General features: G+C 38.0%; 1 protein-coding gene across 6 annotated transcripts in view; it reads right to left on the bottom strand.

Moving 5' to 3' along the window:
- DCAF1 (DDB1 and CUL4 associated factor 1) overlaps nt 1-17,418 on the bottom strand; it is a 102,822-nt gene that overhangs the window by 46,084 nt on the left and 39,320 nt on the right. For all 6 annotated transcript variants that reach the window (XM_072650430.1, XM_072650432.1, XM_072650436.1 and 3 more), the window contains exons 2-5: nt 16,342-16,459; nt 8,432-8,508; nt 6,475-6,548; nt 5,139-5,252 (exon numbers count right to left, since the gene is read on the bottom strand). In XM_072650430.1, the coding sequence (XP_072506531.1) occupies nt 5,139-5,252; nt 6,475-6,548; nt 8,432-8,508; nt 16,342-16,451 (375 nt within the window). In that variant the 5' untranslated portion in view covers nt 16,452-16,459. The remainder of the gene's footprint in view (nt 1-5,138; nt 5,253-6,474; nt 6,549-8,431; nt 8,509-16,341; nt 16,460-17,418) is intronic.

The raw sequence follows: 17,418 nt of genomic DNA, 5'->3' as shown, positions 1-17,418 counted from the left end.
GCCCTCACAGGACCTTAGATCGTGAAAAAATCCAAATAACTGGGTCTTCTTTCATCTTAGAGCTGACAAACTCACATGTCCTATTACCCTAATCTCTATAGTTCCGGGTCAAATCCTGAGGTACAAAACTATTTTTCCCTGTTACTTTTGTCCACAATCTCATTCCCATACAGCCCCATCCCTTCCTAGTTCCTTTCATCTTCTACCCTGTTCCACTACAACCTCTGGAACACCTACTTCTGTTATTAGCAAACTCTCTCAAATCTCACCTCTCACTCTTTTATTCTGACAGTCATGATAACTGGCACTCTCCAGAAGATATCACATCCCAGAATACCCTCTCTACTGTGATTTGCTCCTTCCCTCATCCCTCCTGACAAACTAGATCAGTATTCAACAAATTCCTTGCAAACTACCACCACTTCTAGACCCACCTTCTCCTGCCATCACTGTGAAACCTCTCCTCTTTTGAGACTGACTTCACCTAGAGTTTTACTACCCAGTTCACATCTTTGGTGCTATAATCTACTGACTGCTAAGGTGCTTTTCCTCTTTTCTAAAGGAGCTCAGTACCTGGCTCCTAGCTAGTACCTGTCATGATACTTAAGGACTTCAATACACACAGTGATTTTTCCTTGAACACACTTAGCCTCCCAGTTCATTAATCTCCAACACTCATGAAAAATCTTCACTCTGCCTCTGCTATCTACAGGCATGATAATACTTTAAATTCAATTCAATGAGTACTGATAAAGCACTGAATATGTGTCAGACACTGTATTAGATGTCTAGGACACAAAGACTAAAATGAAAACTGCCTCTGCCCTCAAGATGATTACATTCTACTCATCAATAACTGCCATCTATATAATCTTAAAACCTGAAATTCTCAACTCAGATCAAAATGGCTCCTTCCACCTTTCACCCTGTTTTCACTTTCCTTAAACCTCTCAATCAGTCTTCCTTCCTCTGGCCTCACTGTCCTTGGCTCAGTGACCCACTGTCCGCCCCTGAATTCCCTTGCTCCCTTGTCCTTCTGCCACTCACACACTGCAACAATCTTCAACCCTGGTCATGACCATATCAACTGTTTCTGCTCCTATTCTCAGATTTCTTAAGACCACTGAAGGAAGTCACACTGGCATGTGGTTAGACTTCTTAAAAATAATAACAAGAGCTGACACGTAGATGTTTGACAAGCAGCATGACACAGTGAACAGAGGGTCAGTCTTGGAAACAGAAAGACCTGAGTTTAAATCCTGCCTCTAACACACCCTATGTCACCATAAGTAAGTAAAGTAACAGTTCAGTGCCCCCAAGTAATTATCTAAGACTATATGTAAATTATAGGTGAGCTGCTGATCTGCATTAATGGAAAGAATGTGCATATCACAAGTTCCTGACAACAATGAAATTGAAAGATCTGAACCAGAAAAAAAAGGAAGAAAATATAATGTGCCAAGCACTTTACACAATTAGTTCCTGTAATACCCACAGTAAGTTTGTGAGGTAGGTACGAATGGTATTATCATCCCTATTTTATAAATGAGGAAACTGAAGCTTTAAAAGGTTCTAAGTGGCTTTTCCATGATCACACAGTTAGTATGTCAGGTGAGCTTCAAACCCAGTTATCTTCAGAATTTATATTCAGTGCTCTTTTCGCTATAACAAGCAACATCTCCAAATCATCTGATTTAGTTTCAACCAAATCTTCACTACCACATGCTTATCCTTTCATTGTCCCCCACTTTTTTTTAAAGATGGATGGTTCACCAAGCAGGGAAAGGAAGGCAGATTTGGAAATTAAGGTATTGCAAAACCAAAAGTTATCAATGAGACAATTAGATAGATAGCTCTTTCTTTCAAGGAGAAGCTTGGGAAACTAAAAAGTTCTTTTAATGACCCCAAGGTGATCTGATCTAGTATCCTCTATTACTTTAGTTCTTGGCCCAACTCACTGTCCATTTGTAGCATTTGACCGATATAAATATACCAATAGATGAATTCTTTAGGCTGTTCCTTTAAATGCATGTCATAGTGTGGACAACAGGAACTCTTCATTTACTTGTTTTTTCATGTGTGAGTGATCAAGCTAAAACTCTTTTGAATGATTGTGAATCTCATCTAGCAGATTCTATAGTGTTCCAAAGTTTAATATAACCAGTACAATCAGCAAAATCTATAAAGGATAATATTGGAGGCCCCCATCTAAAAAGAATACTTGTATGACTTGGATTCTATGCTCAATATCCTCCACTATAAAAGTAAACACAAAACTACCTGTTTTATGTTGAACTTGATATTAACAGTGATGAATTCACTTACAAGGAATCTTGCTTAATTTTGAGGTATGTGGGGGAACACCTTATTGGAAGAGAGTCTAAACCGATGCTTTACTCTGCTGAATCAAATGCTTTTTAGTCAACAAACAATAAGCGCAACATTTGTTGCATTTGTTACATCTTTCAATCGTTTCAGGGTGTGTGTGTGCATTCAGTGTGTTGCTGAAGAAGACCGTGCCATCAGAGAAATGATGACATGACTTGCACTTGACATTGTTTTGAGTGAGGGAGGGCTGTGCAGGTCACCAGCCTCACTTCTCCTCCAGGGCCATCTGGATCCAGTGACCAGATATTCATCAGGATGACTGGAGATGACCCAGGATGAGGCAACTGGGGTTAAGTGACTTGCCCAAGGTCACACAGCTAGTGAGTGTCAAGTGTCTGAGGTGAGATTTGAACTCAGGTCCTCCTGACTCCTGCACTGGTGCTCTATCCACGGCACCACCTAGCTGCCCCATTGTTGTTTCATGGAAAACATGTGGTCTAGTACAGAGTTTCACTTACAAAAGCCTATTCATTCTCTACTAATACCCTTACCAAGTACGATATCAATGGATACGTAGCGAATTCTTATAAGAAGTTTGTATAGATGGAAAAGTATGCGTGTGTGCGTGTGTGTGTGTAAGAGAAAGAGAAAGCGAAATTTTCTTGGTCACCTTTTTTTGGTTACTGAAGCCAAAATTTTCCTATGCCTTTTGTATCCCTCTTCAGAAACTGCAAGGATTGCTCCTTCAATGGCCTCATGATCATAGTCTCTGCACTTGCTTTACTCATCCTTATTCTCTTCAGTGCTACCTTCTACATCTTCTATAAGCACATCTGGGGCTACAGATGTTTGAGTCCAAGTATAAAGGCTCCCTTGATGGAAAAGTGTTATAAAAAATCTTTGCAGAGAACCATCCTCTTCCCAGCTCCATCTTTAGATGTCCTCAGAACGACTCTGCTTAGCTGAATCTCTTGCCAAGCTTTCTTTAAAATGTTTTTACCCTCTACTGTTTTTATGAGATGATACTCCAACCAGATTTCATCATAAGATTTTACAGACAAGTTTACGGTTTAAATTGGGATTGCATTTCACTGCTATCTCATTTGACCAAAAGGTGAGCTGTCTGCTCAGGCACTTTGGTGTCATTCAGTCTACTTGAAAGCCTACTGCCAGTACTTTCACCTAATTTACACCTCCCACTGAGATTTCCAGACTTCTTCATCCAACCCAAATTTAAATCTTGTTTTTAGGTAACATAATAGTGGCTGAATCCATCTGTACAAATATTTCAGACAAAATATCTGTCTACTATGACCAAAGTCTAGCATTAAAATGTTTGTAATGATGGACTAACTGATAGATGGATAGACAGACAGACAGACCATTTATCAAGTGGTTCCTGTGTGTCAGGTACTGTGTGCTAAGTGCTAAGAACATAAATACAAGCAAAAAGCCAGTCCCTGTCCTCAAGAAGCTTACATTTAATACATAAAAGGAAGCTGAAAAGGGAAGAGGGGTGAACATGAGAATGAGGGTCCAGAAGGAGTTCAGGGAGTCACAGGCTGAACCAGGGTCTGGAGAAAGCATGGCTCACTTCACACTAGCCAAAATCCATAAGGAAATGACACAAATTTGAGTATAATCCTTTCCCCAACAGGTGACTATACAAAGGATAAGAATGACAATCTTCAAAATAATTATCAATTCCACAAATTATCAGTAATACATGATTAAAAAACTACATAAAAAGTATTCAAATTCTTTACTACTCAGAACACAAATTAAGACAACTCAGATACATTAGCACAGACAGTTCAAATGATGAAATGTAATACTGGGGGGATCTTGTAAAAAACAATTATACTGATTACGGAGCTACACCATTGGTGCAATCCATTTGGAAAGCAACACATAATATAGCAAGCACTACAAAATTTTTCATACCCTTTGATCCAGCAATCCCACTACTAGGATTATAGCTACTACTGACAGAAAAAAAATTGTATACAAATATTCCTGTCAGTAGTAATAGCAAAAATCTGGCAACAACCATATGACCAATAACCATGTGACTAGTTGACTCAAATTGTAATGTGACTGTAGAGGGACATTACTGTGTCATATACAAGGAAAGGGTAAAAGACACAAAGAATTATGGAAAGACATATACTGTAAAGACAGTAAAAACTAAAAGAATATATATATACTGACTACAGCTAGGAGATCACTGGACAGAGCACTGGGTCTAGAGTCAGGAAGACCTAGATATAAATCTGGCCTCAGGCACTTCTTAGCTGTGTGACCCTGAGCAAGTCATAACCTGGTCTGCCTCGGTTTCCACAAATGTAAAATGCAGAAAATAAGATAATAAAAGTTTACCTCTAAGGGGTGCTGTGAGAATAAAATGAGACAATATTTGTAAAGCACAATGCAAACCTTAAAGTGCTATGTAAATGCTAGTATAACAATTAAATTACTATTATTAACAACAAATTCTGGGAAAAACTACACAGAAAGGAAAAATTTTTAAATGAGAAAGAGAAATAATGAGATGACTTACTATGATATTAAACTTCTTAAACAATTAAATAAATTAACAGTTTACAATTTTCTGTAAAATTTTTGTTTTTGTCTGTATTGAATAGTCTTATTAAAGGTTAAATTTATAATTTTTTTTAATGTGATGTCTCTAAAAATATCAGAGCAACAGATTTCTTTAAGCATAAATTGTGTCCATTATGTCCTAAAGTACACAGTGGCATAGAATTTTAGAGATTCCTAAGTTAAACACCTTTCCTTAAATTACGTACCTTTTCTTGAAAGACAACAGCAGTTTCCAGCCCAGGCATGATATCTAACAAGAGTCTGCAAGCAGCAGTGTTCAAAGGAGGCTCTCTGCTTGTCATCACATACGCATTCACCAACTAGAAGTAGAAATACAGGAGGAGCACTAGTGAGGAATTCAATCTAGGCAAATTAAGGCAGTGTAATAAATTCCTTCCTCAAAAAACTGTGAAACAGAACACTCTCAGTCAATACCTAACCCTTCAATTACCATAGGCAGCCTTCAGGCACACAGCATTGAGGAAGTTAAGAAAGAATATGGAGCTTTGACAACAATGCCCTCAAAATATAATAACATGACATACTTATATAGAGAAAAATTACATGATGTTTAATTGTTTAATAAGTTTAATATCAAAGTAAGTCATCTCATTACTTCTCTCTCATTTAAAAATTTTTCTTTTCTGTGTGTAGTTTTTCCCAGAATTTGTTGTTAATAATAGTAATTTAATTGTTATACTAGCATTTACACAGCACTTTAAGGTTTGCATTGTGCTTTACAACTTTTAAGAAATGACCACTCAGTGACTACGGAAGTAAAAGATATTCAAGAGAAATGGGCCAATCAAGTAAGAGAAATTCCCTCCCCCCCAGTCATCATATATGTCAGTCACAAGAGCTGGAAGAGGCATTATATGTCACCAGATCCTTGGCAGTGACTAATCAACAACAACGAGGGTCTCTGAATTCCAAAAAAGTTTATATAACAGGATTTACAAAAAGGACAGAATAATTAAAACTTCGTGCTTTACAGCGTGCTTCACAATAATTCCAATTCACAACAAAGACCACAGCAAAAAAAAATCAAACAAATAATTATTGAAAACAAGACACTGTGCTAGAAAAAAAAAGAAACCTTCTGACACCTCTCACTTAATGCTTTTACAGAGAGATGTCTACTCTTTAAAAATGACTACAATGAGCCACACTTCCTCCATTACTCTCTTTTACCTTGTAACCTCAGGAATAGGAAGAGTGAAGTAGATACCCACATGCTAAGATCAAACATCTAGTAAACTGAAAAAGAACCTTGCAGTGTCTCAATGGATCAACTTGAAGTTGAACAAATTTAAAGACAAATGAGAGCACCTTCTTGAAAAACTAGTACAAATCTATAACCAGGAAAGCTTATTTAATATTTTTCTTCTAAATAAACCAACATCATATAAAACAAACCCATCCCCTCTAATTTCCACTCTGTGCAACTTAAGTCACTAAAGTAAATTTATTACAAAAGATAATGAAATTATAATCTTTGCTGACCATAATATATAGAAAAGATAAATGAAAAAGCAAACCTACTGCATTCATGAAATCATCATTCTTGAAGAGTATTCTCAAGAGGTGGCCCAACATACATTCTGGATCAGCTCGACCTAACAAGACAAAAGGGCACAACAAAGGTATGAATTAGCCATTCCAATTATTTCTACATAGTCGGAATGCTCAAAGGAGACCCAGGATATCGATTTTTTTTTTTTTAAAGAAAAGCAAGAGGGGGAGGAAGCAAAAAAAATAAGCTGAAAAAACTGGATTTCATAAGTATTTCATAGTCAGTCATGCAGTAAACATTTATTAAGAGCATACTATGCACTAAGCCCTGTGCATTTCAAGCAATGGGAATGCAAAGAAAGGCAAAGGACAGTTGTTGCTCTCAAGCTACACTCCAATGGGAAACACAACATACAAACAATTATGTATAAACAAGACAGATACAGGATAAATTGGGGATGATCAACAGAGGGAAGGCAATAGAATTAAGGAGGGTCAGGAAAGGCTTCTTATAAGAGGTAGGATTTTAGCTGGAACTTCAAGGAAGCCAGGAAACAGAAACTAGAAAGGAGTGAGAATACTTTTGGACTGTCGAACTCATGAGCATAAAGTTGGGCAAAGTAATTTCTAATTATTGTTTTAATTTCCTCCTCATTGGAGGTGAGTTCACTCCTTTCTTTTTTGATATTGGTAATTTGGTTTTCTTCTTTCTTTTTTTTAATCAAATTGACCGAAGGTTTATCAATTTTATTGGGTTTTTTTCATAAAACCAACTCTTTCATTTATTAGTTCAATCGTTTTCTTAATTTCAATTTTATTAATCTCTTCTTTGGCTTTCAGTATTTCTAATTCAGTATTTATTTGGGGATTTTCAATTTGTTCTTTTTCTGCATGTCCACTTCATTGATCTCCTCTTTCTCCATTTTATTCATGGAGGCATTCAAAGATATAAAGCTTCCTCTAAGAACTGCTTCTGCAGTATCCCACAAGATTTGGTAGGTTGTCTCGTTATTGTCATTCTCTTGAATGAAGTTGTTGTTTCTATGATTTGCTGTTTAACCCACTCCTTCTTTAGGATTAGATTATTTAGCTTCCGATTAAATTTTGGTCTATCTTTCCAAGGCCTTTCATTACATACAATTTTTATTGCATTATGATCTGAGAAGGACACATCGACTATCTCTGCCTTTCTGCACTGGATTGTGAGGTTTTTATGCCCTAGAACATGGTCAATTTTTGTATATGTGCCATGTTCTGCTGAGAAAAAGGTATATTCCTTTCTATTCCCATTCAATTTTCTCCAGAGATCTATCACACCTACCTTATCCAGAGTTTTATTCACCTCCTTAACTTTTTTTTTGTTTATTTTGAGGTTAGATTTATCAAGTTCGGAGAGAAGGAGGTTGAAGTCCCCCACTAATAAAGTTTTGCTGTCTGTTTGTTCCTGTAACTCCCTTAACTTCTCTAAGAATGTGGATGCGATACCACTTGGAGCATACATGTTTAGTAATGATATTGCTTCATTTTCTATGGTGCCTTTTAGCAGGATATAGTTTCCTTCCTTCTCTCTTTTGATTAGATCTATTTCTGCTTTTGCTTTGTCTGAGATTAGGATTGCTACCCCTGCTTTACTTACATCAGCTGAAGTACAATATATTCTACTCCAACCTTTTACCTTTACCCTGTGTGCATCCCCCCTGTTTCAAATGTGTTTCTTATAAACAACATATTGTTGGATTAGTGAAAATACTTTTAGCAGGGCACTTTTAAGGGGATTATCTGAAGTGTGCAATTGAGATTTCTAGAAACTTTTCAAATGTCTAAAGATACTCTCATTTTCCTCAGAAACAAACTGGGTAACGTAAATATGATCTGAACTAATCGAAATAAGTGGAAAAAGGCAGTCTAATAATATAAAACATTTATTTCCATTGGCAGTTTTCTTATTTTACGAAGATCTGACACAAGAATGAGTAAACAGTCTTACCAGGATGTCTATCATCAAATGGATCTGGATCTCCTTTACGATATTCTTCAGTTTCTTTCTCAATCAGCTCTGACATCCTAATACAAAAGGAGAGAAACATTCTAGTCATAAACTGACAATTGTACCAAATTCACCTATGACAGGCATTCAAATAATTACAGCATAAGCTCCTTCAGAATAGTGATCATTTCCTTCTTATTAACTGTATCCCTGGAGCCAAGCACAGTGCCTGAAATGGCAAGAACTTAACAAACTTGTTGAATGATTGAAATCATATTGCAAAAAGAAAGCCACTGAAAAGGGGAAATTTCCTTATATGTGAATACCTTTCATGAAATAGTAGCCTACCAGAACAATGGAATACAAACAGGATTTGTCCCTTCCTTTTAAACACAAGCATGACAGCACTGAAGCAAACACGTCAATACTCTGAAAAGCACTTGAACAGTGAAGCAAGAGAAGCATATCCAAATAACTCTTTCTGCAAGAAAAGGAAACTAATGGGGAAAAAACCCAAGAGTCAGGGAAAAGAATCACAAGTCAAGGTCTAAAACTGCAAACAGAAATTAAGAACAATCACATTTTTTCTATGACAAAAGAATTGCAAACATATCAAAAAATTGAAGCTGAGGGAGACTAGTAAAGAAACACTTGAAACTCAAACTCCAGCAGAGTCTCTTGGGGATCACCGCCCTTCCAGGTCAAGGGCCTATTGACCACGACCCCGTAAAACTGCTGAAACACTAACTGGGTGGACCCACAACTAGAGAATCCAGAGTTGTACAGCTTCAGACAGCCTGATGCAGCATTACTCCTACTTCTGTCAGCACAGTCTCTTCAAATTAAGGTGCTACCACATTTTCCTGAGAACCAAGCGAGTCGGTAAGAAACAAAACAACATGGAGGTCAGACCATACCTGCTACATGAGACTCAAGTCTCAATACCCAGTGAATTGCCCACAAAAGAGCTTTTCCAGTGGTCACTATCTCTGACTTTCTCTGCTCAGCCAACCCACACAACTTCTGCTAACTTCCTAACTTCCTAAATACCTAAATACAGGTATTTTCCTTCACAGAAACTATATTGCCTATCTTATGAAACAAATAGGTAAGTGATGTTGCAAAAAACCTTGTGGGGAGCTCTGAACAAATTATTTCCCCATCAAGCCTGCATGTTTGTGTGCCTTTTGCCACATCAACTTTGAAAAAATTCCCTTTTCTGCAAATACTGAAATTCAAGAGAACTAAAAGGAAGTTAGTTAATCTGTTGTGTACACATATTCATATGATAACAGTTGGCATTTATAGAATATTTTAAGGTTTGCAAAGCACTTTACAAATATTATCTCACTTTATCCTCTACCTGGAGGTAGCTTCTATATCATTCCCATTTTGCATAAAACTAGGTAAGACAGAGGTGAAGTGACTTCCCCCAGACCACGCAGCTAGGAAGTGTCCTAGGCAGGATTTGAATTCAGGTCTTCCTGACTACCAAGTCCAAAGCTGCTTGTTCAGGTACTACCGATTTTCTTGTTACATGGAATAGGTAACTGAGGAAGAAAAAAACAATGAACAAATTTTGCATTTTACCCCTGGAGACTCCATAAATCCCTCTGGAAAACCCAGATATTCTAGCTCTGGCAAATGAGAACTAAAGTAAAAAAGTAGTTACATCCACTACTGCATCTTGTTGCACATGATACAACAAGAGAGCCATAAAAATCTCTTTTGATGAACTTGATTCTGCCATTATATTTTGTGGTGTAGAGAAATGTGGATTTGACTTGGAAGCTAGGAAGACCTGAAATCAAAAATCAGCCTCACCCAGTTACTATCTGTGTGAACCAGGACAGGTCACTTAATTTCCCTCAGCCTCAGTTTCCTGATCTGTAAAATGGAGATAACAATAGTGACATCTACTTTACAAAATTGTTGTGAAAATCAAATGAAATAACATCTGAAAAGTGCAAACCTTAAAGCAATATATGCATTAGTTATTACAACACACAACTGCTGCAATCATGTCTGACTCTCCATGACCCCACTTGGGGTTTTCTCTTCATCCTCAGATGAGGAACTGAGACAAATGACTTTCCCAGGGTCATACAACTAATAGTGTCTCAGAATGGATCTGATCTCAGGTTCTAAGGACAGCACTCTGTCCTCTGCACCACAAAGCACTTGGCAAGCCCTAAACTGTTACGTAAATGCTAATTGTTATTGTTAATAGTGCTTACACATTTTCACTAGGAGAATAATTTTAAAAGGTTTTTTAAAAAAACATTATGTTAATCTTAGGTTTACTAGATTTAAAAACAAACAAAGGAAAATGCTATTTGATTTATCTTTTTAAAATACACAGTAGGGGCAGACAGTTTCAGGGTTTTACTAATGATGATGAGGCAGCAAGAAGTAGGAGAAAGCAGATAGCAAACTGGTAGAGCAGAAAGAGCAATAAATGACTGACAGGCTCTAGAATCAAAGCATCTGGGTTCAAATCTCATTTTTATTGATTACTTCCTGTGTGATCTTGGCCAGGTCCCTTCACCTCTCTGAACCTGATTCCTTATCTAGAAAACAAAACAATTGTCTTAAATGATTTCTGAGGCCCCTGCCAACATTAGACATAAGATGCTTTGGTCACCAGTCCTTGAGGGGGAAAACTGATCAAGTCCCAACTCTAGCACTACCGGAGCAATGCTAATCAGTTAACAAGTATCTAAGTGCTTCCTTGATACTAGGCACTGGAGATACAAAGAAAGGCAAAAAACCATTTCTGCCCTCAAGGAGCTCGCACTCTGAAGCGAGAAACATTATGCAAAAGCTACATGTAAACAAAGTTTATACAGGGCAAGATTGCAAAGGTAACCCCTGACAAAGTGGAGAGAAAAGTGGGAAGTAGAAAGGCCTCTGGTAGAAAGCAGATTTCTTATAGAGACATGAAGCAAACCAGGGAATCCAAGAAGAGGGAGAGGCATGGATAGGGTCAGGAAATGGAGTGTCTAAAGAATGGCAAAAATACTGGCGGCACTGGATCATGGACCAAATTATAAAGGGCTTTAAAAGTTAAAAACAGGATTTTGGTCCTGGAGGCAACAGGGAGCATCTGGAGTTTATTGAGAAAAGGAATGACATGGTCAAACCTGCACTTTAGGAAGATCACTTTGGCATCTGACTGGAGGATGGAATGGAGTAGAAAGAGACCTGAGGCAGAGGCTAACCAGGTTACAGCAATAGTCTGTATATATGTGTGTGCTGGGTGGGGAGTTTGTAAGTGAGGAGTCAAGGATGACACCTAGGTTGCATGCCCAGGTGACTAGGAGGAGTAATAAGAAAGAGAAATTAAGAAGTTAAAATGAAGGGAGGGTTTGAGCAGGAAAGATAATAAGCTCAGTTTTGGACATGATGAATTTTAATATTGCTATAAGACATCCTGTGCAAGAAGTCTCTAATAGGCAGCTAGAAATGTTAACTCTGGAGGTCAGGAGAGAGGTAAGGGCTAAATAAAAAGACCTGATAATCATCTGCACAAAGATGATAATTACAACCATAGGAGCTGAGGACAGCACCAAGAAAAACATTATATTGTAAAAAGGGAAGAGGGTTTATGACAGAGCCTTGGGGGATACCCATAGTTAACAGGTGGAACTTAGAGATTCAGAAAAGGAGATTAAAGAAGGAGCTGTCAAGACAGGTAGGAGGAGAACCAGAAGAGAGCACTGTCGTGAAAAACTAGAGATAAAGGAGAGAACTTGTGAAGGAGAAGAGGGCAATCAACAGTGCCAAAGGCCAAAGACAGGTCAAGAAGGATAAGGATGGAGGAGAGTTCATTAGATCGGGGGATTAGGAGATTATTGGTAACTTTGGAGAAAAGAGGTTCAGCAGAAAGATGAGGCTGGAAGTCAAACTGTGAAGAGTTAAGAAGACAGTGAAGGAAAAAGAAATGGAAGCACTGATTGCCAACTGCCTTCTCAAGAAGGAGAATTATAGAATTAGAGCTTCTGAGAATGGATAGTTCAAATGGTGGGGTTTTGAGGATGGGGAAGAAATGGGCACATACAGAAGTGATTACAGAGAGACTGAGCATTAGTGAGAGAGGAAGGCTGACTGAGCAAAGAAGAAGTAAGGAGATCCAGCGGGCGCACAGAGGAGGTCTGCCTTAGCAAGGAGAAGGACGGCCTCTTCATGTGAGACAGGGGTGTAGTGGGCAGAAAGCACCGAAGTGATGTGACATCAAGAGAAGGGGAGAAGAGGGAACTTTCAGGCAATGGCCTCAAATTTATCAATGAAATATCAAGCAAGGTTCTCAGTCAAGAAAGTGAGGGAAGGGGAAAACTTGGGAGGTTTGAGGAGTAATGAAAAGGTTTGATAAAGCTGCTGTGGTAAATGGGATTGTGAATTAATTAGGTAGGTGTAAAAGGACTGCCTTTCTGTAGCGAAGGCCCAAATGAAAATATGTAACATACACCTGCAGGAAACTCAGTCAGCACAATTTGTGATTTTCTTCAGCTCGGTTCTGCAGCACACCATTAGGAGAGGAGACTACAGATTGTGGGAGTTACACAAGACTGGGCCTTGGCAGGGCATGATCTAAGATAGAAAAAGGGGACAAAGGACTCAAGAGTAGAACACAACATGATGTAGAGCTGAACTGGTACACCAAAGGGTCAAGTTCAGGAAGGAAAAAAAGTACAACCAGTGAAATTAAAGACTGAGGGGACTGGCCGGTTAAGTTCTAAGGTTCCTTCCAGCTCTGATATGCTATAATTCCATGACGAACGCTATGGAGGGCATCTCTTGGCACTTAACGGTCAATCAGCATAAGAAGTTACAGTAAACCAGAGTTCTAATTCCCCAAGACTACCAAGCACCAAGAAGCAAAGAAAATGTGAAGCAGGGCACAGATATATAAATGTGCCCTAAAAAAGTTGTCCAGCATTCGTCACTGAGACTTTGAATAAAAGCGCAAAGAGAATGGCCAACAAATATGCAGATTACCTCTGTTCCTACTGCAAAACAAATGATTACTGTCTGCAAAAAGTCCAGAATTTACAGTGATCAGATCAGATGCCAGCATCCCATTTCCAGCTCCACCCCCTAAGACCAAGTTCCCTGTATGTTAAAAGAGAGAACCTTTTACATCTCGGAGATTACAAATGATCCTCTACTCTGTTATACAAAAACTTCACTCTCCAAGAGTTATTCTATATTCTTTTATCCACTGCTAACAAAGAACTGACAGAGAAATCTGTCCAGGAAAAATTTGAACCAGAAGAGTACTGTAATCTCCAAAAAGCTAAACAATACAGTAGGATCTTTGAGAAGTTCCCTGGTCTCCATAACTGCTAATCTAGCAAACAAATAGTGAAAACAATCTAACTCAATGCTGTCTAAGGCCCTGAGAGAATAGGTGACTTACCCAGGGTCATACAGATAGTATATGTTAAAGATGTAACTTGTGCCTAAATCATAAGAAGTCGCATGGCATTATATATAAAATAGTGAAGCTGGAATCAAGGAGACCTGAATTCAAATCCTGCCTTAGGACATTTAGTAGCTGTGTGACTGTGGGCAAGTCATTCAACAACCTCTGTCACCCTCATCTCCTCATCTATAAAATGAGGATTTTAAAAATAGCACCTATTCACAGGACCGTTGGGAGGATCAAATAAGATAATACATGTAAAGTATCTTGCAAACCTTAAAGTACCACCTAAATGTCAGCTATTTATTGCTAGGTCTTCCTGACTCTAAGGCCAGCACGATATACCATGCCTCTCAAACTATGTGTTGCAAAGCTGATGCCTATTTCCTTTGAGAGAGAGAGTCTGGTCAATGGAAGTTCCCTATACCAATTGAAACAACAGGTCATCTCAAAAACAAAAAAACTAAAACCCAACGTTATTGTGTAATCTTGTTCCAATGTACTCTAGTATTCTACTCATTAGATACATTGTAGTTCTAGCTAACAGAGCGTCTTCATCTGGTTTTACTTGGTCTTCTTGCCACTTTAGATTAGCTACAATTAAATGGATACTAAACTGTTGCAGAAAAAGAAATTTCTTCTGTTCGGAAAAAATATAATAGAAAAGCAAACAAAACGTACAAATATGGAGAAAAGTAGAAGAGTTGTAAATGGCCCATTAGTTGTAAAATAAATAGTAAGTTCTTATCTCAGCACCGTTACAATTCCCTAGCTTGTCCCCCTGGCACCAGTCTAGGTCACCTCATACCTGGATTACTACGGTAGTTCCTGGCAAGTTTCCCTTGCTTTAGGTTCAACCTGTTATATTAATCTTACTATACTATTGCCACACTAACCCTATTGAAACACTATCTTTCAACATAACAAGCTCAAAATCCTCCAATGGCTCGCTACTACACCAACTCTACAATCCTTTGTTTGGCTTTCAAGGTCCTCCTTTAAACATATCCAACTCTACTGATCCCATATTATTTCCTACTATTCTGCAATGCAATTCTTGCTACAGCTCGGTCAATCTCTAGTTACTCCATAAACAAATCATGCTCGTTCCCACTTTAATGCTACTGTCTTTATTTCCTCTGACATGGCATACCCCCTTCTCCCTAACTTCAAGCCCATTCAAGTCATATCTCAAGACCTTCTTCCACAAAGCCTTCCCTGACTACTAGAAAATCCGGGTGGTATAATGAAAAAAGTCCTAGACTTAAGTCAGAAGACTTGAGTTAAAATCATATTTCTGACAACTACTAGTTTGTGCAATTACTTCCCCTCTATGAGCCAACATCATCACCTGAAAATGAAGACAAGACATACTTACCCAACCTACCTCACAGGGCTTCTGGGAAAAATTTATTTTGTAAATATTAAGCACTAAATAAATATGGACCATTTTAATATTATATCGCTTCCAGATTCCTCCAGCCACAGAAGTTTAGAGATGGGAAAGATCTTAAAGATCTAATTCAATTCTCTCATTTTTCAGATATCAAAAATGAGGCCTAGGGAAATGATGTAACTTTTACTTGCCTAATTAAGTTCTCCTTCTTAACTGCAGTAGTCCTTATAATCAGTAATACATAATTTTAACACTAGATCACCAATTGTCTTATTCCTTGACTGTTACAACCTGATATCATCAAATATGTTAACTCCCTGAGGGAAACATTTGGCTTACACTTCTTTAGTATACAGCACACAGCACAGAGTTGAACACATAGTAGGTGCTCAAAACACATATGTCACTAAGCTGATTGCATTAATGATCTAAACATCATGCCTACTTCTGAATTTCCATTCTTCCACAGCTAAAATCTGTAATCTACTCTTCATTCCCACAGTATTCTCTTGAGACATATCATTCCTTTTTGCTGCCCCTGAAATATCCTACAACAAATAGCTCTCCGTTCTCCTTTGCAACTGATGTTTATCACAGGGAAGTTGGAAAAAAAATACTTTGTAAATGATAAAGCAGGGGAGGGAGGCAATTCTGCCCACCACATTCATCATTAAACTGTTATTTAGGATTATTTCCTCTTTATCCCTTACATATTGTTTCTCCAGCTTTTAAACGAGTCTTCCCTTTATTGCTTTGCCACCGAGAACAACCTTATTATATTTCCCTATGCTTCAGTGATTGCATTCTTGGAACATTCAGCTGACAAGTTTCTTTGGCTTGACCTCTACTTCTCAATCTCACTGCAAAGAATGCCTTGAAATCATTTAAATGAAAATATAGTGTGTGTATATGTATATATTAAAAATAATTGCTATCTATATAATTAGCATGTGACACTACTAGCACTTCTTCAACTTAAAATATATTTCAATTATAAATGGCCAAAATTTTAAAACATTCTTAAACTAAGTCTAATATCAGAACTTTTGAGTCTTCAAATTAGTAAAGAAGAACACTAAATGAGCTTACCTGGTGAGGATAGGGACCATGTCTTGCCCACTGCCATGTTCCTTCTCCCACTGCTCTAATAAGGTAGTGAGCTCAGCTTTGGAGTCCACGTGCACTGATCCTGAAGTCATGGCTTGGCCTGTGGAAATAGGAATATAATAAATAAGCACAGGCCAAAAAAAGTAAGTCAAGAAGGTGTTTGTTAGGACTCCCACTGATCTAACCAATACTTTGGCCAATTTAGAGAACTCCATTTACGATATAGTGGGAAAAGTATTAGATTGGCAACCCCTGTTCTGCCGTTAACTAGTTTTATAATCTGAGAAATAGTTCTTCCGCTGAGCCTCAGTTTTCTCACCCTGAAATAAGAGGATCAGACTAGCAATCAACCAAAGCTGATCAACTAATCAGCTAAAGTTCCCTCCAGTTCTAATATTCTATGATATCTTAAAATGCAACAAGCAGTCCAAAGTTTTGATTACATGAGACTTTTGAGAAAAATATTATTACGGATAAGAAACATGTCTACTGATTTTCAACAAAAAGGTATGACTGACATGTTACAGCTTCTGTTAAGACCAATTAAATATCTAGGAATCCTCTGACTCTCCTTGCCTTATACATCTGAGACCACAGGAAAGCAAACTCCAACAAGACCTCTGTTCTTTCTCCCTCCCTATTTCTCTTCACATTGATGGCTCAGCTGTCATTATGGATCTAGGAAAACTTTGTGGGTTTTTTTTTTGTTTTGTTTTGTTTTAAAAAGCCTGACCCAAAACTGGCCAGATTCCAAAAATAGGAGGTTAAGGTAAATGGCTGGTCAGGCCTTCAATCCTTCCTCAAAACAGAGAACACAGATGTAGGAACAGTGCTCAAAGTTACCACAGAAAAGTTTCTATCTGGATAACATCAAACGGCAAAAAGCCCCAGGCCTGGCACAGGAGGTACCAGCAGGTCAGATAGGAAGTTCTATAATTACTGTTGTTTTTGCCTTGCCTAAGCAATCCAAAGATCAAAAATGTTTGGGAAGCTACCACACAAAGCAAAGTGAAGTAGAGGTACTTTAGATACCAAAACAAAATAAGTGCATGTTCTAGG

The sequence above is a fragment of the Notamacropus eugenii genome, chromosome 1 (assembly GCF_028372415.1).
Source record: "Notamacropus eugenii isolate mMacEug1 chromosome 1, mMacEug1.pri_v2, whole genome shotgun sequence".
Taxonomy (NCBI): domain Eukaryota; kingdom Metazoa; phylum Chordata; class Mammalia; order Diprotodontia; family Macropodidae; genus Notamacropus; species Notamacropus eugenii.
The sequence above is the reverse complement of the archived record's forward strand: the minus strand, read 5'-3'. Positions and strand labels throughout refer to the sequence as shown.